The following is a 21817-nucleotide window of genomic DNA, read 5'->3' as shown; positions in this document are numbered from 1 at the left end:
CCGACACATCCGCAGTGAAGAGCAGCCGGCGCTCAGCGACGTGCACTCCTGGTGGGGCGCGCAGCTCGCGCGGCACGCGCTGCAGGACCGAGACTAGCTGCCGACACATCCGCAGTGAAGAGCAGCCGGCGCTCAGCGACGTGCACTCCTGGTGGGGCGCGCAGCTCGCGCGGCACGCGCTGCAGGACCGAGACTAGCTGCCGACACATCCGCAGTGAAGAGCAGCCGGCGCTCAGCGACGTGCACTCCTGGTGGGGCGCGCAGCTCGCGCGGCACGCGCTGCAGGACCGAGACTAGCTGCCGACACATCCGCAGTGAAGAGCAGCCGGCGCTCAGCGACGTGCACTCCTGGTGGGGCGCGCAGCTCGCGCGGCACGCGCTGCAGGACCGAGACTAGCTGCCGACACATCCGCAGTGAAGAGCAGCCGGCGCTCAGCGACGTGCACTCCTGGTGGGGCGCGCAGCTCGCGCGGCACGCGCTGCAGGACCGAGACTAGCTGCCGACACATCCGCAGTGAAGAGCAGCCGGCGCTCAGCGACGTGCACTCCTGGTGGGGCGCGCAGCTCGCGCGGCACGCGCTGCAGGACCGAGACTAGCTGCCGACACATCCGCAGTGAAGAGCAGCCGGCGCTCAGCGACGTGCACTCCTGGTGGGGCGCGCAGCTCGCGCGGCACGCGCTGCAGGACCGAGACTAGCTGCCGACACATCCGCAGTGAAGAGCAGCCGGCGCTCAGCGACGTGCACTCCTGGTGGGGCGCGCAGCTCGCGCGGCACGCGCTGCAGGACCGAGACTAGCTGCCGACACATCCGCAGTGAAGAGCAGCCGGCGCTCAGCGACGTGCACTCCTGGTGGGGCGCGCAGCTCGCGCGGCACGCGCTGCAGGACCGAGACTAGCTGCCGACACATCCGCAGTGAAGAGCAGCCGGCGCTCAGCGACGTGCACTCCTGGTGGGGCGCGCAGCTCGCGCGGCACGCGCTGCAGGACCGAGACTAGCTGCCGACACATCCGCAGTGAAGAGCAGCCGGCGCTCAGCGACGTGCACTCCTGGTGGGGCGCGCAGCTCGCGCGGCACGCGCTGCAGGACCGAGACTAGCTGCCGACACATCCGCAGTGAAGAGCAGCCGGCGCTCAGCGACGTGCACTCCTGGTGGGGCGCGCAGCTCGCGCGGCACGCGCTGCAGGACCGAGACTAGCTGCCGACACATCCGCAGTGAAGAGCAGCCGGCGCTCAGCGACGTGCACTCCTGGTGGGGCGCGCAGCTCGCGCGGCACGCGCTGCAGGACCGAGACTAGCTGCCGACACATCCGCAGTGAAGAGCAGCCGGCGCTCAGCGACGTGCACTCCTGGTGGGGCGCGCAGCTCGCGCGGCACGCGCTGCAGGACCGAGACTAGCTGCCGACACATCCGCAGTGAAGAGCAGCCGGCGCTCAGCGACGTGCACTCCTGGTGGGGCGCGCAGCTCGCGCGGCACGCGCTGCAGGACCGAGACTAGCTGCCGACACATCCGCAGTGAAGAGCAGCCGGCGCTCAGCGACGTGCACTCCTGGTGGGGCGCGCAGCTCGCGCGGCACGCGCTGCAGGACCGAGACTAGCTGCCGACACATCCGCAGTGAAGAGCAGCCGGCGCTCAGCGACGTGCACTCCTGGTGGGGCGCGCAGCTCGCGCGGCACGCGCTGCAGGACCGAGACTAGCTGCCGACACATCCGCAGTGAAGAGCAGCCGGCGCTCAGCGACGTGCACTCCTGGTGGGGCGCGCAGCTCGCGCGGCACGCGCTGCAGGACCGAGACTAGCTGCCGACACATCCGCAGTGAAGAGCAGCCGGCGCTCAGCGACGTGCACTCCTGGTGGGGCGCGCAGCTCGCGCGGCACGCGCTGCAGGACCGAGACTAGCTGCCGACACATCCGCAGTGAAGAGCAGCCGGCGCTCAGCGACGTGCACTCCTGGTGGGGCGCGCAGCTCGCGCGGCACGCGCTGCAGGACCGAGACTAGCTGCCGACACATCCGCAGTGAAGAGCAGCCGGCGCTCAGCGACGTGCACTCCTGGTGGGGCGCGCAGCTCGCGCGGCACGCGCTGCAGGACCGAGACTAGCTGCCGACACATCCGCAGTGAAGAGCAGCCGGCGCTCAGCGACGTGCACTCCTGGTGGGGCGCGCAGCTCGCGCGGCACGCGCTGCAGGACCGAGACTAGCTGCCGACACATCCGCAGTGAAGAGCAGCCGGCGCTCAGCGACGTGCACTCCTGGTGGGGCGCGCAGCTCGCGCGGCACGCGCTGCAGGACCGAGACTAGCTGCCGACACATTTCCTTTATCTCCTTGCAGTAAGCTTCATGTGTGGTTTTTTTTTTTTTTTTATACTACGTCGGTGGCAAACAAGCATACGGCCTGCCTGATGGTAACATTATTTAACTGAGTTGATGATAGTACAGCGCGCTAGTAAGGCGGTATTTCACCGCTGGCGAATTCATTCATTTGCGAGGGCCAGATTTCGATTATTTAATTTTAAATTTTTAGTTATTTGTGAAAAATCATGCAGGTGGTCTTTAACTGTTAATTACTACGATTTTTTAAGCAAGACTAATTAGCAAGTAAAGCATAGCAAATACAACAATTATTTTTGGAATTCAGTAAAAATAGTTCGTGACCTATTGCCGCGGGTGAGACTACTGAATAATAAAATTAATTCAACGAATACGCCCCATAACTTATGGTATATTACTATTTTAGAAAAGCGGGTTACAAGACCAACAAATTGTAAGGTTTCATTAATTAAATAATGTAACAACAATGTTGCAGACACACCTGTGTAACCATAGCACAATCGGAATAGAACAAACCTCGAAATTTCTTCGACAGCCCTGAAATTTGGTATGTATGTAAATTAAAGACCCCGTATTCATGTCCATATCATTTGACATTTGGGGACCTCGAGGAATCGCAGCCATCTTGGAAAATGTGTACCATCCTGGAGAAATTCGCGTTTTACTCAAAATCTACGTCATCTAGGAAAACATTAAAGCTTATTAAATTCTACACAAAAAAAGTCTTAGATATCTTTGCGAAAAAATACATCTTGTTATAGAAAATACTTGCTGAATCTAGGTTTAGCGTATATACATTTCCAGCGGACACATACACACATAGGAATCTCGGAGGAATATGAATTCCACTTGTACACATTTGTACATGATCTACCCCTATATCAACATTTTACTTGACTGCAACTTCACCAGAAAGTAGGGTTATGGGTTTAAGTACTGATGATTCAGTACACCCTGTAGCTTAGGAATGGCCGGACCGGAAAAATGACATATCGGTAGATTCCTTTTGTCCTTCACAACCTTTTTACACTTGTTTTATTAAAGAAAAGAGTCCTCGAGGTCCCCAAATATCAAATGGTATGGACATGAATAAGGGACCTTTAATTTACATACCAAATTTCAGGACTGTCCAAGAAATTTCGAGGTTTGCTCTATTCCGATTGTGCTACCATTATTTGTATTATCCAAAGTTCTATTTTGTTTGATCTCGAAAGCTAATTTAACTAATTGTTAGGGTAGGCGTCTATCCTAGTCGTTCTAGTCTACTTAATGTAATTATGTGCGCCTAGTATGAAGACTTTATTTCATATTATATATTAATTTTTAGAAAGTGTTATTTTGTAGATACATATTTATGTGTATCCTCTACATGCGCATAGCCTAATTACAATTACGTACTGTTAAGTTTACTTAGTTTAATAGTTCTAGTGCCAAAAAACAATGTTGATTTAAATAAATGTATGTTTAATTTAATCAAATGCATTTTATTATTTCATTGACATTACAAAACATTAGGTTAAGTTACATTTAATGTACACCAAAACCTTTTGGTCATTTTCAAAAAATATATTCATTCATTCTTTTAAAATTAACAATAATGGAATCCAGCCAGAGGACTCACAATCCATACTAAATCTATTTATTTAACTAGATTTCTAATTTTATAATTAAACATAGGCAAGTCCGAACTCAAACCAGTTCAGAGTATTTCCATTTCAGTCTAGAGAAAGAATTCTACCCTTTTAACCTTTTGGACGCCACGCCTATCATACGCGGCGCGTAATCGTGAACCTTGTCGGTACGCATGAAGGTTGATATTGGGCTGTAGCCGCGCGCGACATATGACGTCTTTGGCGGTCAAAAGGTTAACGCTTAGAATCTTTCATCGAGCGTGCTCGTGTCGTCGCCGGTACGAAGTTACACAAAGTTTTCTCTTATTTATCAGACTGCGGCAAATGAGCTGGATATTATGTGCCTTATATATCAGACGACGGCGGTTAAAAGGTTAAAAATAGCTGATATCATTAACTAAAATAATTTCGGTTAGCTAACCAGACTTGATAAGGTTTGTATATATTATGAAGTGTTCAAAGCCGATAGCGGCTAGCCATAGGTAGCAGTTCTGAATGGCACATCCAGTCAGCAGCAGAAACAGGTAATTGGGCAATATGTTAAAAATTATTAAGAGAATAAGTGTGTAGAGATTTGTTAGAACTTAGAACACGGCCAGCGTAGCCACTTCTGCTGCTGACTGACCAGAGAGAAAAAGAGTGTGATTATGAACAGTAGCCGGAGCTCCCGTAACGCGGTAATCTTATTAAACACACGCTCGCAAGTCTTTAATTCTGATTCTGAGTACCAGTGGGACGTGACCAATAGCAGGATGGCCGTGCCGTTATCGTTATATATAATGGCACATGCCCAGCGAGAACAGCCCAACCAGTGTGATTGTGAGCACTAGCCAGAGATATCGGCCGGCGACAGGATGGTGGAACAACTTGGCGCGCAGTCGCAGAGTCGTGGAATACATGAGCACGGCGGCGACGTCCTCGTGCGGCGTGTCTTGATGCAGGAACGGACGGACGCAGAGCTCGTGGCCTACGCTCTCTGTCCGCCGGCACTCTTTTGAGAGGCGCGCTGCCTGAAAGACGACAAATAATAGCTTTATGTAGAAAGAATATAATTATAATATAATAAGTTTTTGGTACAAGCTTTTATCGCTGACTGTACTTTTCTTTCCACAGGCAACTAATACTCATCGAGACAATTTTAAAGGGTTGGTCTCGGACTGTCTAAAACACAAAATAACAAGTGTAATATTTTGCCTATATCCCTTTTAGTCTACATCGCAAACGGCCTAGAACACAAAATGACTACAATTATTTAGACCTTTATTTATCTACGTATCGTCGATTTACCTTTACGTTAGCGATGTCGACGGAGCCCCGCTACCGCGGGGCTCCTATTACTGTGCGGTTTGGCCTTCGGCCATTAAAAGATAACTAACTAACCTAACCTACCTATAAGTGGTCATTTTGTGTTCTAGACCGTTTGCGATGTAGACTAAAAGGGATATAGGCAAAATATTTCACTAGTAATTTTGCGTTCTAGACGGTCCGAGACCAAAGCAAACCCAAAAACCATTAGGTTGCGTTGTTTTGCACAGAGTTCATATAGCCACCTCCTGTCTCCATCATCAGATCAGCTCGATGGTACCATAATATTGCATTGTCACCCGACTTACATATGTATGCAAATTTTCAGCTTCATCGAAAACCAGGAAGTGGGTCAAATTTAACTTGCAAGATTTGTGCCATACATACTAACAGGACAAGTTAAAGAAAGAAGAAAAAGAAGAAGAAGTTAAAGAAGGAAGAGTTTAGTCTGTATTTTACGCTCTTACGGCCCACTGCCCGAGGTACAAAATACTTGTAGTAGTTCAACAAAATTTAAAACGTTTTCAATTTGAACACAGAGTATTGCAGTTGTATAAATTAGTTTAATTTTTAAATACTGCAACATCAACTGTATTTAATAGGTACACTGTATGTTAACATTTCACGAGCAAGTTTTAAATGTTCCTCTTTATACGGCTGGGCTTTAGCAGGTTACCAAAGATAGACTTGATAATTGTGACCGCGGCCGGCAAAACGTCCCACTTTGTCGCTTGCCATAAGTATGCCTTGACAGGTTATTCGTATAAAGATACAAGCAAATCTCGTCTTTATGGCAAGCGACAAAGTGGGACGTTTTGCCGGCCGCGGTCAAAATTAGTTACCAACAACGAATACTAAAAAACTTAAAGTAGTGCAAATCATCGTAGCCGCAGATTTGACAGCTAAAGTAGATTAATTAAAACGTGGCATACATTTTGTGACTTGATGTTAAAGGACTATGCGTCAAAACGGGCCGAAAACCAACAGAGTTGAGAATTAGGTCATTAGATAGGTATTTATACATATATACTTCATTTCGTTCTATGGACACCAAGCGGAATTCCATTGCAGAATTGATATTTGTATTTTAGTCAAAATGTCATGACCCTTATTACCTAGGCAATAGAGTCCACCGCTGGGCGAGCGCGGCAAATGGCTTGCCGCGCTCGCAGCGGTGCGCGTACATCTACCCTGCAGCAATTAATTTACTTACTTGGGCTATATTGCCTAGGTAATAAGGGTGATGACATTTTGACTAAAATGCAAATAACTTAGTTCTGCAATGGAATTTCGCTTGGTGCCCATTGAACGAAATAAAGGACATAGATCTATCTAATTACCTAACTCTCGTTTCTGTTGGTTTTTGGACCAAGCTCCATTCAAAGTTGCCCATGGTCCTTTGACAAAGTGTGTACCTGTATAAAGGGCACGATAGCCGCCGAGACCCACAACAGCAAGTTGAGCAGACTGATGCCGACGATGGGCTCCGTCTGCGTGTCGACCTTGTCCAGGCTGTACATCCACATGGCGCCCGACGCCACCCACGAGATGTTCACGATCGTGAACAGGCACACCGCCGGCGCCAGGTCGTCGTTCAGATACTTGAGGAGCTTCTGGAACTCTGCGATCTCCTGTAATAATAATGTGTCTCATTACCGCAGGATATGAACAACGACAAGAACATCTTCGGACATTTAAGTAGGATCGTGGTTCAAATGACATTATGTCCTGTGTCCGAAGTTGGTGGTGGGTGAATCACAAGCGAAAACAGCTGCGTGGTGAAAATATGAACTTTCGTGGGACGACATCTTGATACTATTTGGCAGCTGTCAACTGTCAAATAAGCAATATATCCCACACCCACTAGGGCGGCGCCACAGTCATGCACGGAGCGAATAGCACGTCGTTATTTAATGACGAGCAGCGCTTTTTTGTGTTCATTTTTTTGCGTGTTCCGCCAACATAGTCACCACATCTTATAAAACAAAGTCTCCCGCCGCGTCTGTCTGTCTATATGTTTGCGATTAACCCAAAAATTACTGAACGGATTTTTATACGCTATATACTTTGTTAAGTTTATAGGTATCCGTGCGAAACCGGGCCGGGTTGCTACTTTGAAAATTAGTACATTATTGCAGAGGCCGGGAAATGGCAATTCGTGGATGAGTTTCGATTTTTCGAAAAAAGACGAATTCACGAATTGCTGTTCCTGCCGAGGCATATATAGTGCTTTTCTCCAAACATGCGAGGAAATAAAGTAAAATAATCATCAACCGTCACACGAACATGTTCACTTTATTGTAGCATATTGATTTAATGTAATAACGTTGAGTAGGGACTCACTCGCATCCAGTTGAGTGGCGTGGTGGATCTGTTGAGCAGCCGCTCCTTGAGGTACATGAGGTGCGCCTGCAGCAGCTGCGCCTGCAGGCAGTAGCTCGTGATGATGGTCGCCTGCACCATGTCGTGGACCAGCGTGCATGCTACCAGCAGGATCTTCAGGATTAATAGGGTTTGTTTTGAACTGAAAACACTAATATTAATTAGGTACTTGTTTCTCTTCGAAAACGGTCTAAATTGAAAGTTTTATTATTTCACTATATCTTAATATTTACCCACTAAATTTATACTATTTTTATCCGTTACTCATATCGTGGAAATACGAATGTCTTTTGCACCCGTTCCAAAACCGGGGGTAAAACGGTAGAATACTATGGTAATTGTATTTTTTTAGAATGGAGGTAAAATCAGTCTACCAAATAGGTCACAGGGGTACTAACAATATTGAAAAGAATTTGCTCGCTGATTGTTTCGCGACATTTTTTAAAAGAGAACGCATTTACCAGCGTTTAAATCTCGCTTATCTTGTTCCATCGATGAACGCAGGTTGGACAGATGTATGACATTTCGTGCCTTCTTTTTTTTGTGTACCTAGTGTTAAATTGTAATATTATTTATTATTATTTATTTATTTATTTCAAATAACAAATTGCGCCTTACAGCTAATGCCAAACTTGCCAAAGCGGCACAGATTGGAACACATTAACAACATAAAGCATTAACATTATAAAGCAATAACACATGAGCAGCTAAGACACAGGAATTCATAACGGTATAGTACTCTCAGGCATCTCTCTTTCTAATATCCTCTTGCATTCCATTATCACTCGCCCCATCGCACTCACTAACAAATCGCACTGTGGCAGCGCCTCGAGCAGGGAGTTGAGCAGTGCGTGAGCGCGCGCGACCGGCGCCTGCGCGTGCGCCCGCCCGCGCGCCGCGCCCCCCGCCCCGCCAGCAGCGGGTGCCGTCGCGCGCGGGTGTATTGGTTAGGTACAAACAGGCGCACACAGACTTCGACAAGTTTTATACTATCAATTTTATTTCTAAAGATTGCTAATATAAACTTGGCTAAGGAGAGCGACCTTCGCAACTGTAAGGAGTCATACCCTAGTTGACCCTGTAAGAACAAGGTGGGGTACATGTAAGGATAATAGACGTATATCCTCTTGTACAAAGCCCTTAGGTACATTTTCTGGACCTGTTCCAACATAAGAATATATTTATTCTCATGCGGACTCCAGACTACAGAATTCGTCTACAGCAAACTCCGGACGAGTGCAGTATAGAGCACGCGAGTGGCGTAAACGCTCAGGGACCCAGAATTACGCAAAACTAATCCGAGCCTCTTGTACGCCGCATCAGTCACTGCGTGAACATGATCGCGAAATGAAAGTGCAGGGTCGAAGAGCACACCTAGATCACGGACGCGGGCCGACCGCGCTATACAAACATCACCGATGGCATACTCGTACTCAATAGGACCACGCGATCGCGAAAAGGTCTCGCACTTACTCGAGTTAAAATATAATTTGTTTTTGAGGCTCCAACGGTAGACCGCGTCGACATCTACCTGTAATTCCTGACAATCCTTCTCGCTTTCGACCGATCTTATTAGCTTTACGTCGTCTGCAAACAAAAGTGCACTTCTAATGGCAAGTCATTTATGAGCAGTACAAAGAGGAATGATCCCAAGTTAGACCCTTGACTAATGCCGGAACGCGAGCCGTAAATCTCGGATATATAGGGTCCGTACTTCACGTTCTGTGTTCGATCGGACAGATAGCTATATAATATAGATTCATATAAAAATTACCTTTCTTCCATCCACCGAAACATAATAGTACCCTCAGCCATCATCAGGTTGACCGAACAGAGCGACAGGCACATCCACAACACACTCAGTATGATGAACGCCCACAGCAGACGTAAGAGCCGCTTTGGGTTGGCAGAGGCCATGCCCTGCTGTGTATACGACGATAGCAGAAATACCTGGAAAATAGATTCAACAAATAAATACTACTCAATGGCGTGTTAATTAATTGGTCAATGCAAGCTCAAATGCTTCAAAAAGTGTAATTTTATGAATTGCTACATTTCCAAGTGAAAAAACATTGGCTACATCGTGTGAAGATTATTGTCGTATGGTTACTCTAACAATTACTAATACAACAATCGAGGTACTTGCAGGTTTTTTTTAATACCACGTCGGTGGCAAACAAGCCTACGGCCCGCCTGATGGTAAGCCGTCACCGTAGCCTATGGACGCCTGCAACTCCAGAGGTGTTAGATGCGCGTTGTCGACCCTTTAAAAACCTGTACACTCCTCCAAAAGGTACTCTGATCAGATCGATCCTTCACAATGTGTTCTGTTTGACTGCCTCGACCCAAGTGAACGAGCCTGTCCAACCTGATCCGTCTCCCCACTACCTACCGTGTTGCCAGTACCTAGTATAATGTTATTTTCCCAACTGCCCCTGTATTTATCGGGGTAATCCAATGTTGCATATTTAAATTAATACTCAACTGCTATCTTTAATGTAAACATAAATAAATCATGACAATCGTTATGGCATTTTTCCGCCATTCTAACTTAACAATTTGTATATAAATGTGAACGAATCTTACCCTTTCCATAAGATTCTGGAGCTGCTCATTATCGGATATTCTAAACAAATAGAGAGCGTAGAGGAACCCCAGGAAGTGCAGTACGCTGGGCCCGACGTACGTCAGCGTCACGTTCCCGTAGCACACTTGCTTGTACGTCTCGTACTCTAGTGAGGACTCCAGCGCCAGCGGCACCAGCTTGTAGCAGAAACCTCGGTCTCGTCTGGAATTAACGAACAACGACATTGTAATAAAAAAGTATATTATATATTTTTTTTACACGACGATGGACACGCTATAAACTGAAAATTCGTAAACTTTGACGGCCTTACAGCCTAATCGGTAGTGACTCTGCCTAAGCAGGAGATCACAGGGTCGAATTCTAGTAAGGATAAGGACATTTATTTATCACAAATATTTGTTCCTGAGTTACGGAAGTTTTCTATGTAAATACTTATATAACTATATCTTATATATACCGTCGACTAGTACACACACACAAGTCTTATTGAGGTTCATCATCATCATACATCGTACGGCCTTACAGGAAGCAAGTGGACGTCGTAGCCCATGGGCGCAGACAAGGTATATCATTGGCTACTTTTTATAAGTATACTGGGGACCACTTAGTATTCGAATTTAAATCTTAAAATTTTGTAATAAGACTTTTTCATGCACATCTATTAAAGAGTAAAGATAGGTACCTATTTGAATTACATACTCGTAAAGTGGGTTAGAAAAAGTCGTATAGATAAGTATTTAAAATTATATAATTTTGTAAACCTTACCTGAAACATGCCATATACTGAAGAATGTATCCTAAACACATAAATACTGCAACTTGCGCAGAATGGAAGTGTGACAAACATATGGAGACTCTTGAGGAATTCGAGGAATCGACGACTGGACGCAATCCCATTATTGTTAAAAGCTTAAGATACGGAAGCAATATCTGAAATTAAAACAATATTATGTTAAATAAGGATTCTACGAATACTTTAGTTATTAATATAATACTTGGCTAGTTTCTGTAAAAATCAAATTTCTCCCTATGAAATGTCAAAACGGTGTCCAAATGTTTCTATAAATAACAACATACATTTAGATCTACAGGTAAGAAATTAGAAATGATAATTACTAACCTTAGATTTACAATAGTGTAGAATAGCAGACGTACTCATATACTCAGTATCTGGAGATTCAGTTATTTCACCGATCTGAAATAATTATATCGTGTAAAATAAATCAAACCCTACAACAGGTACTATTTTATGGAAACGCCCCTAAAAGTAGTACGTTAGATATCAACACTGAAGAATAGCTGCTTACATCTTGCATTTTCATTGAAGCTACGCACTCAAGCTCAATTAAAAAAAACTGAACTGAAATTAAAATGGACTTGAACCAGGAAGACATTAAAACTCGATAAAGCGTTGAGTGCAAAGAAAAAGTGTCGTTAAACAGCGTAATTATATGGTATGGTAGATGCACATAGTATACTTGACTCACGTCAACACTGTTGGCGTCCAGGCTGGACCTCGTGGATCTCTCCATCGCGGGCTCCTCCAGCTTGTCTCGCCCCAGCACATGGCTGTCCAGTAGATCACTCGCTACGAAATCGTTTGAAAATTTCACATTATCCAGTTTATTGCCCATATCTACACTTTAATTACCATTGTGCATATTATGCGAATAGATAACTTTAACATTATAATAACAGGGTAGTCACTCATTGTGGCGACAAACAAGCTTCAACATTTAATTAAACGAAGGTAATTGTAACTTACCGCTGCCATAAGATCCATTATTATTGTGCATCATATGGTACTTGTGAGCTATTAAGTCAGTCATTACATTTATTTATTATGTAACATTGTCTCTTTCTCACTGAGAAAATTTCAAATATTAAAAAAGGATGCAACAAACGAAGCACTTGTTAATTGTTTATAACGTCAAAATAATGCACTTAAATGCAGCGGTGCGCAACCTTTATGTTACATTTAAGTACATAAATGTAAAAACAAAAGTTAAAGGTCAGAAATCAGAAGCAAATCAGACTAATTTTCTTAATTAAGTGTCATATTAAATGGCTGTGAGATAGTACTTAATTCGAAGTTTTTACTTACATCTGGGTTGATTTATATTCTAATATTTACAGTAGCGGCAAAAAAACAATCATATTGCTATTTTAAGGCATTCATTCGTAAATTCGTGAAATTATACTTTATGACAATTTAATCATCATCACGACCATATTTATATATGCCACGTCAGCACAATGCCGATGCGGAACCCTAGGTTGATCGAACTGTCGATTTGTTATGTTATTGTAAATTTCATCGAAATCGCTAAAGTGGTTTATGAGAAGATACCAAAAAAATTATGAAAATGTATCCGAAAAATATGATAGATTATTTGCCGCTACTGTAGATATTGAGATATGTTACGTCTTTTTTGGAAGTATCAAGGTGGATTCGGTATTGAATACAATAATACCTATTTAATACATATATCCAAATTGGATTAATAATCGTACAACACTACTATTATATGTATAGACGTCATCAAAAGACTAATAAATTAAAAATAAAACCAAAGGTTTTGTATCAAGGTTGAACTCTGATAACCCTAAAGAGATAAATATGGAGAAAGAATGCAATCTGTTTTTATGAGACGCCCAGAGTCCCAGACGGTACTTAAATATCTTCGTTAGAATTTTAGCCAACAACATTGCAGATTTTAATCACTGATATTATCATTCTAAAAATAGTACAATCATGTAAGTGATTTAAGTCCCTAAATAATCAATAGAAAAAAAAACAAGTTCAACATATTAAATTTATTAAAGTCGTCCTTGCAACATGATACCTATTCTACATTTTAGGTAGCTTCTTTTTCATTAAATATCCTGTTCTTCTGACAATCTGTTTCCTCTCCTGATAGTGTTTCTTAATTTTCTTTTGTGCTTCCGATTCTGATTTCTTGCCTCTCATTGTGAACTTCATCTCTCTGTTTCCTCCTGTACCGGCGACCGTTGCTGAGAAGGTCTCCTTTGCTAATCGATCTCCTAAGCTGGCCTTGTTGACTTTTGTGATTGTTTTGATATTAGTTGTTTTCGCTGTTTCACTGAATTCGTATACCTTTTCCTTGTGTTTTGTTTCGTCATCTTCGTGTTGGTGTTTCTTTCTGATTATCTTGTGTTGTTTCTTCACTTCTTTCACCCACGTGCGGTCGTCGTCCGAACTTTCGTCGCTAGACTGATAAAGCTCCTTATCTGAGTCTTTGTCCTCCGGTTCATCCTAAATAAAACATTATTTTATAATACATTACACATTATTTATGACAACGAATTAAGGCTAAAGGAAACACTACCATAAATCATTGTTACAGCCTAAAAATATTTTAATAAAGACTTAATTATTATTGTGTACATGTGAATAACCGAATCGATTTAATAGTAAGTAAAATCTAAAACATTTTACTGTATTCCATTCTCTTTTTACCCGACTGCGTCAGCTTTTCCAAAAATATTTGTATGCAGTCGGGTTTTTTTTTGTTTAATAATAAATCCTTTCGCTTAAAAGAAATATTGAAAAAAATACTTTTGTATATTGGTTTTCTTTGTTACGTTAAAAAAAATCGAAGAAAATAAATTAAAACTTAATAACTACACAAGTAGATTTAAATTTCCCTAGCCAACATTTTGTATAGTGGGCGTTACGAATATATACATACCTCCATAGGCTCAACTTCTGCTGTTTTAGGTTTCGTTTTATCCTTATCCAGCCTGGATAGCACCGGATTCAGTAATCTGTACTCTTCAGCTGACTTGTCCACTTCAAAGTCAGGATTTTCAAACATAGCCTGGAAATCAAATAATGAGCATTATATTGATGGTTTCGTGATGTTACGACGACCATACTAAAAATAGGTCCTTACGCTTATTAATGTCTAGATCTATGGGTAGCAAATACCTAGTTATTTACTTACATACAAGTATTAACCCCGATACTGGGGCCTAGTGTTAATCAAATATGTATAGTAACACGCTGATAACTAACTGAGCTTGCAACGCTCGCTTGAATTAATTTCATCAGTGTTATTATTATACATTTAGTTACGGGAAAGGTATTGTCCTTTTTTTCATATTATTTAAAAATGCTATGTAATTGTTTGACGACCGGTTTGGCCTAGTGGGTAGTGACCCTGCCTACGAAGCTGATGGTCCCGGGTTCAAATCCTGGTAAGGGCATTTATTCGTGTGATGAGCATGGATATTTGTTCCTGAGTCATGGGTGTTTTCTATGTATTTAAGTATTTATAAATATTTATATATTATATATATCGTTGTCTAAGTACCCTCAACACAAGCCTTATTGAGCTTACTGTGGGACTTAGTCAATTTGTATAATAATGTCCAATAATATTTATTTATTTATTGTAATATAATAAAACTTGCCTTGAAACGGTTATCTTTAAGAAGATTGGATGGGTTCTTCTTCTTTCTACCTTCATCCTCCATAAGTCTGGACGCCAACTCCCTATTGACTTTAGGTAAGTTGTCTTCAATTTTAATTCTTGATGGCCTGTCCTGTTCGATTTTCTCTCTAATTTTACGTTTCTTGTATTCTTCAAACGCAAATGGATCTGCTATTGACTTGGCTCTCTTGTAAAGTCGCACATCAACAAAGTATCTAAAATGTGTCCAATGTTTAATAAAACTCCTAAATAACATAAGTTTTATGCAGTTGATTTCGAATCATAATTTATTAAAAAAACTTACCCATGCATGTATGCCCTCAAAAGATTTGTGCCAAGAAGATGGTCCAATCCCAAAGACTCCAGTTCTTGTTTGGTCACGAATTTGTAATCATCATAGACAGTCTGTTTTCCTTCTCCCTCTAATTCGTCTGTCAAGTTATCTAGGAATGCACACCATCTTGGAGCAGGGCCTACGTTTAAAAAAGTTAGATATGAGAAAATTGAAAACATAACATAAATAAAATTTCGACGTTCAGTGCAGGATAACACACATAAAAATTCGTTGTCAGAGAGCGATTCTTATTTTCTTGTGTAAGAAACTCAATATCAAAGGATATTTGCCTGACTAGTCAAATCAGTTCCTTTTTTTTTTCAAACTATATTAATGATTAGCCACTATAGAATTTAAACGAAAAACAGAACAAGTGATGTCACGGTCGAAGTACATACCAACTCTACATTTATATCTGATTAATTAAAAAGAAATAAACAATTTATTCGGAACAAACACAACAACATAATACATATAAAACTTAAAATCTAAATCTAAAAATAAATAAAACTAATCTTAAAATAAATAATTAAAAACTATCCCCCTGCGGCGTGGTGCCGTAGATGCTGGCAGCATTTCCTCGTTGTATCGCAATACTTATTCTCTGTGCGAGGAAGCTGCCAGCTTACGATCACCGGTAGCGTCTGCTAATTTTTTGGCTAAATCCTTGAATAGTGTAGACGCATTCGGACTCCACGGGCCAAGGCTCTCGACGCCAAAATGTACGAAATCGTATTCGGGGCCGAGACATTTATATATTTGGATATTTGATCTTTTTTAATTTTTCGGCTGCCTCTGCCGCCGCGCCAGCTTTTGCAGTTGTGCCGTGGAGATGAGACGGGGCTAGGGTGTCTACACATGTGGCGTCCCACTCCAGCACCCGTCCCATCTTCCACGGAATTAGTGACATTCCGTCCGGTCTCTTACCATCGTCTCTTACAATACCAGCAGGCTCGAGAAGAGCTGGCACGTTCAAAAGAAATTGTGACAAAAAATAACTGCTGTTCTAGATTTTTCTAATATTTTTCTGGTGCTTTATTTTGGACATCGTGTTAAGAAATTTATTTTACAGTACATATGGTGCTACTTTACCGCACTAGTGCGAAAATTAGCATATTACGTTACTGTGTCGAACATTTAAAGGGCCATATGTACTGTAAAACGTTGTACGATACATGTGCGAATAGGTAATTCGCAACTCGTGTCGATTTAAAACACTCCCTTCGATCGTGTTTTAATTTATCGCCACTCGTTTCGAATTTCCTATTTTTCGCACTTGTATCGTAATGTACTATTACAGTACATATGGTGCTACTTTACCGCACTAGTGCGAAAATTAGCATATTACGTTACTGTGTCGAACATTTAAAGGGCCATATGTACTGTAAAACGTTGTACGATACATGTGCGAATAGGTAATTCGCAACTCGTGTCGATTTAAAACACTCCCTTCGATCGTGTTTCAATTTATCGCCACTCTTTTCGAATTTCCTATTTTTCGCACTTGTATCGTAATGTACTATTACAGTACATATGGTGCTACTTTACCGCACTAGTGCGAAAATTAGCATATTACGTTACTTTGTCGAACATTTAAAGGGCCATATGTACTGTAAAACGTTGTACGATACATGTGCGAATAAGTAATTCGCAACTCGTGTCGATTTAAAACACTCCCTTCGATCGTGTTTTAATTTATCGCCAGTCGTTTCGAATTTCCTATTTTTCGCACTTGTATCGTAATGTACTATTACAGTACATATATGGTGCTACTTTACCGCACTAGTGCGAAAATTAGCATATTACGTTACTGTGTCGAACATTTAAAGGGTCATATGTACTGTAAAACGTTGTACGATACATGTGCGAATAGGTAATTCGCAACTCGTGTCGATTTAAAACACTCCCTTCGGTCGTGTTTTAATGTATCGCCACTTGTTTCGAGTTTCCTATTTTTCGCACTTGTATCGTAATGTACTATTGAATACAGGAAACATCTCTATTCGGCTATTCCATATATCTGCTGTTGACTGTGCGCGACATGTCTATTTTATGATAATGTGAAGTCTAATTTACCTAGTGATGGAATGTAGTAAACTTGCATCTTCTGATCTTCCACTGCCATCATACTTAGTCCAGTATTGGGAATGATGCAGTGGTCATTAAAGTCAGCTGATGATTCAATGCTTGTATATTGCTTGCCCTTGAACAAAAATGTACTAATTAGATAGTAAAAATTGCATAGTTGTAAAATTTTAAGATCCAGATTCTAAAAAGATAAACCTGGGTTTGTCTAGTCTAATTTTTTTTTTTTTATATATTTGATTTTCTATCTAGATAATAATTATTAGAAATATATCCCATTGCTCTAATTATAAAATGGAAGTGCCTCTTTAACTTTGCTCAACCCGTTACCATCAAGATGTCGTCTCTTTGACTTCCCCAATCCAAGTGAACGAGTCTGTACAACACTCTCCTTAGCTTCCGCTTACCCCTACCACTTCCTAACTAACGTGTTGCCAGGTAAGTCATGAAACATTACCCATTACTCTCACATTAATTTAGGTATTATCGGAATGTTGCCAACGTAAAATTCATATTTGCTTACACTATTTAGTATTATTATTAAGAAATCATGACATTATCATAAAATCTAGAATAATAATATTGGGAAGGGTGTCGTACCCCTATGAACGCCACGCCTATCGTATGCGGCGCGTCATTGTAAGACTTGTCGGAATGCTCAATGGTTAATAGTTTGTTATAGCCGCGGGCATCAGTTGACGTATTTAGCGGTCAAAGGGTTAAATATTAAATTTATTCTGTTTTAAACTGTGTTATTAAGGACGAATACAAATGTATTCAAAGCTATGTGACAATAACAAACTAGATTTTTATTTCCTATACTTATGTTTAAATTTTTTGTACGTCAATTTCTTTACATTTGTATTTATTGTATACAAACTTGTATATTAAATGATTTCATTATTCAGCAACTTACAGTATTCTTATCCCATATTTTAACAACAGTAGAATCCATTGAATACACATATTCCTTAGATTCATGGAACTGTATATTTTTAATTGGCAGGCCATTCATGTGATCCTTGACTAAAAGAGGCTTGCTGGATCTGATGTCGTACAGAAGGACATGGCCAGTGCTTGTCCCTACTCCCATTCTCAGTGGTCCATCAAATCTTACGGATGTAATGACAGGTAAACTTTCATTTCTGAAAACAGAACAACATTCAAGTTAACTATCTAGGTCCAAGACAAAAATCACCTTGATTAAAATTTATTTGCAAGTTAGATAAATTTTTGGAAGCAATTTTTTCACAGGAAGACATTGGTGACAAATGTACACTTTAGTGTTAGTTCTACTGTATATATACATTCTTATGTGCATCTCATTACATTTAGGCAAATATTATATCTTGGTATTTATAGGGTTCTATAAAAACCTGGAATGTTGCAATGTGTAATTTTCAATGTATTTTTAATATTATTGAATATATTTTGATATAATACATTATATTAATCATATAAAATAACTCTGTAGTGGTTATACCTGTATTCCGAGTCTGTGCAATGTAAGGCACAGTCCAGTATGCCCTGCCTGGACTTTGTTCGTGGATCCCAAGCCTCCACATGCCCACTCTCTGTGCCCACCACAAGCAAGCCATGATCTTCACTAACTGCTGAACAATTTATTTCATGGGCTTTTGTAACATATGGTGCCAAGAACTGGCCAACTTCTAAGTTTAATCTGTAAATTTCCTAAAATAAAAAATAGGATTATACTTGCAGTAAAACTAAGTGGTGAGTCAGGTCATAATGCCGTCTCTTTCACTCTTGGTTGGTCTTAACAAGTGTAAAGGAGATAACATTATGATCTCAGTCGCCAGTTAGTTTTGTGGCAAATGGTGGTTACGGTGGTGGGCTAAGTAAGGTCCGAAAAGGATTTTATGTGGTCCTTTCAAAGAAAACAAAAAACCACTTCATATGGCCAGCAAAATAATAAAAAAGCATTATGCTGCAATTCTGGCCCTCTGAAATTAAAACTTTCTGGCCTCTCATGAAGGAAGTTTTCCCACCACTGGATTAGTAAATAACAAAATCACATATATAATATATTGTTAAAACCGAATGTTGTACCTGACTGTTAGGGGCATTCCACAAAAAGGTCTACTTTGGCAACTACCTTAATAACCTGCACAAATCTGATATATAACTGTTGAATTTAAAGCTAAGTTATCATACCAAATAATGACTTCTTAGCTTCGTGAGAAGTGTTAAAAAATTGTCACATACCTGACACCTTTCTGGAAAGCCCCTGAACATAAAATTAATCAATCAATCAATCATTTATTTATTTATTTGCAAAAATACAGTAACATAAGGTGTTAGGACTATTCAGGTACAATGTGTATTTTGCTTGCAAGCAAGCGTGCAAATATAATGTGTCAAATCTAAGCATTGAAAAATAACAAAATTGAAATTAAGACATTAGCATAAATAGTTAGAGAATTAGAAAAATTAGGAAAAAGTCAGTCAGTCGCCATAGAATAATAAAAATAATATTACCTAATTATTCACACACATACAAGCAAAAACAATACCATTTAATAGTCTAGCTAGAGTAAGATATAAACTTTAGGTGAACAAAATGGAATAGTCACTTACAGATCAAAAACAATAACTAAAATAATAAAAGAACAAATTGGGGCTGGACAGACCACATGATGAGAGAAAACCTGGATAAATGGACAAAGGACCTTGTAGAGTGGTGCCCTACATATAATAAAAAGTTGAGATGGTCAGATGATTTAAGTAGAATTGGACGAGGTAAATGGATGCAAACAGCGAGGAAAGAAATAAATGGAAAGCAATGGAGGAAACCTATGTCAAAGGATGAGTTAAAGTTATGAAACCAAATTAAAGTAACTGAAAACTTCAATAACAAAGTCTAATGATATATTTACACACATACAAGTAAAAACAATACCAATTTTAATAGTCTAGCTAAAGTATGATATAAACTTTTGGTGAAAAAAATGGAATAGTTCACTTACAGATGATGCTCCAACAACAAAGAGATCACATGAGGGTCGATGATAAGCAATGTCTCTGCCAAATTTGGGAACCCTCAATCTGTAATGGCGACCATGCCCAACATGAAATTCTACATATCTGTCACATTGTAAGAAGACAATCTGAAATAGAAATAAGTAATTAATATTCATATATTTAAGAATATAAAACACTGCCAATAGTATACAGAAACATACCTTTGTATAGTCATCACTCAATATTTCAAATGTAACCACTTCAGAATCAAGACAGCGCTCAAACTTCAGAGATAAATTATTGACATCAAAACATTTTATTCTTGGTTTATAAATGCCTGTTGCCATTATATATTGTCCATCTTTAGATGCCCTTATGCTGGTACTGACACCTGGCATATCGAACTCTTGGATGAGTTCGATTCTTCTTCGAAGGTCTACATTTTTTTTCAGTAACGCTCGCTTCTTTCGTTCAGTTAACCACTGAAAGAACAGCAATATGTGCACAAATAAATACCATGATTTGCGTGTGCTTGTTTCCAATCACATTAACAACATCTTCAGTAAACTTACATCTGGTAAAGATTTTCCAGCGCTAAGATTGAAAATCTTAACATTATCAATTTCAAGCACTTGCATTTTTTATAAGTATTATTATATTTTTATTTCTACTTTAGGTTACACGGCATGACCATGTTTATACTTCCTTCATCTGTCACTGTCATAAATTAAATACAGACAAATACTGTACACACTGTTTGAAATACTCAAACAGCGAAGGAGCTGTTTAAGAAATGGCTTAAATAAGTTTATCTTGCCAATAACAAAGAGCATAATTATAATCCATATATAAATATATAATCACTACGTTTGCCAATAACACGAGGCATTATGTGTCTTCCGTGATGCATTACTTTATGGATGCATCGTGTATCTAAGGAAATATACATCATACCTCAAAAACCGAGTACAATGTGTAGAAATCGAATACTATGATAATAGAACTGGAAACATAAATAAGGTCAGATCAAGTATAATAAACGTTAAAAGGTCCATACCTCAAGGCAGTGTGTTAGGGTGCATATTGTTTTTAATTTATATAAATGATCTACCAAAAATTATAGATTCACCAAGCGTTTTGTTTGCTGATGATATATCCGTTGTGTTTCCGTGCTCAAGCGTTAGTAACTGTAAATTTTACCTTAATAGTACCCTTTCTAAATTAGAATCTTGGCTAACTGACCATAATCTCCAAATAAACTACAACAAAACCAAAATAATGCAGTTCAGGCCTTATCAAAAACAACCCTTAACAATAGATATTTCATTTAAAAATAATAAGTTAGAATCTGTAAATACGTTTTCATTGCTAGGATTAAATATAGACTCACATATAAATTGGAAGGACCACATACAACAATTAATTAGTAGATTATCCCGATTTACGTATGCACTGCATGAATTAAAAAAGACTACGGATATAACAACTGCTTTAACAGCCTACCATGCTTATGCCCACACCTTGTTCCGCTATGGCATATTGCTTTGGGGAAATAGCACGATTGTAAACAGTCTGTTCACTGTACAAAAAAAGTGTATCAGAATAATAGTAAATATAAAACAAATGCACAGCTGTCGAACCTATTTCAAGGAGCTAGGCATCTTAACACTAACGTGCTTATATATATTAGAAATATGTAAATTTGTAAAAGCCCATAGCAATCTTTT

General features: G+C 40.6%; 2 protein-coding genes across 3 annotated transcripts; both read right to left on the bottom strand.

Annotated features, from left to right (window-relative positions):
- Window positions 1-3790: 3790 nt before the first annotated feature.
- LOC133517921 (uncharacterized) lies at window positions 3791-12127 on the bottom strand. Of its 2 annotated transcripts, none has more exons than XM_061851403.1 (9): window positions 11998-12127; window positions 11720-11820; window positions 11353-11427; window positions 10999-11162; window positions 10232-10433; window positions 9420-9595; window positions 7607-7796; window positions 6679-6894; window positions 3791-4968 (listed from the first exon to the last, which is right to left on the bottom strand). In XM_061851403.1, the coding sequence occupies exons 1-9, from the start codon at window positions 12059-12061 to the stop codon at window positions 4729-4731; spliced, it is 1428 nt and encodes a 475-aa protein (XP_061707387.1). In that variant the 5' UTR covers window positions 12062-12127; the 3' UTR covers window positions 3791-4728. The 2 variants fall into 2 exon arrangements, with proteins under 2 accessions (XP_061707387.1, XP_061707389.1); XM_061851405.1 differs by having other exon boundaries at window positions 7607-7787.
- Window positions 12128-13034: 907 nt separating this feature from the next.
- LOC133517914 (nucleolar protein 10-like) lies at window positions 13035-20801 on the bottom strand. The gene is made up of 10 exons (XM_061851394.1): window positions 20663-20801; window positions 20312-20572; window positions 20096-20236; window positions 18592-18800; window positions 18025-18253; window positions 17100-17226; window positions 14994-15162; window positions 14670-14904; window positions 13946-14074; window positions 13035-13509 (listed from the first exon to the last, which is right to left on the bottom strand). Exons 1-10 carry the CDS (start codon window positions 20726-20728, stop codon window positions 13084-13086), a joined length of 1992 nt encoding a protein of 663 aa, XP_061707378.1. The 5' UTR covers window positions 20729-20801; the 3' UTR covers window positions 13035-13083.
- Between the last annotated feature and the right edge of the window lie 1016 nt (window positions 20802-21817).

The sequence above is a fragment of the Cydia pomonella genome, chromosome 5 (genome assembly GCF_033807575.1).
Source record: "Cydia pomonella isolate Wapato2018A chromosome 5, ilCydPomo1, whole genome shotgun sequence".
NCBI lineage: Eukaryota > Metazoa > Arthropoda > Insecta > Lepidoptera > Tortricidae > Cydia > Cydia pomonella.
This window is presented reverse-complemented; position numbering and strand designations above follow the sequence as displayed.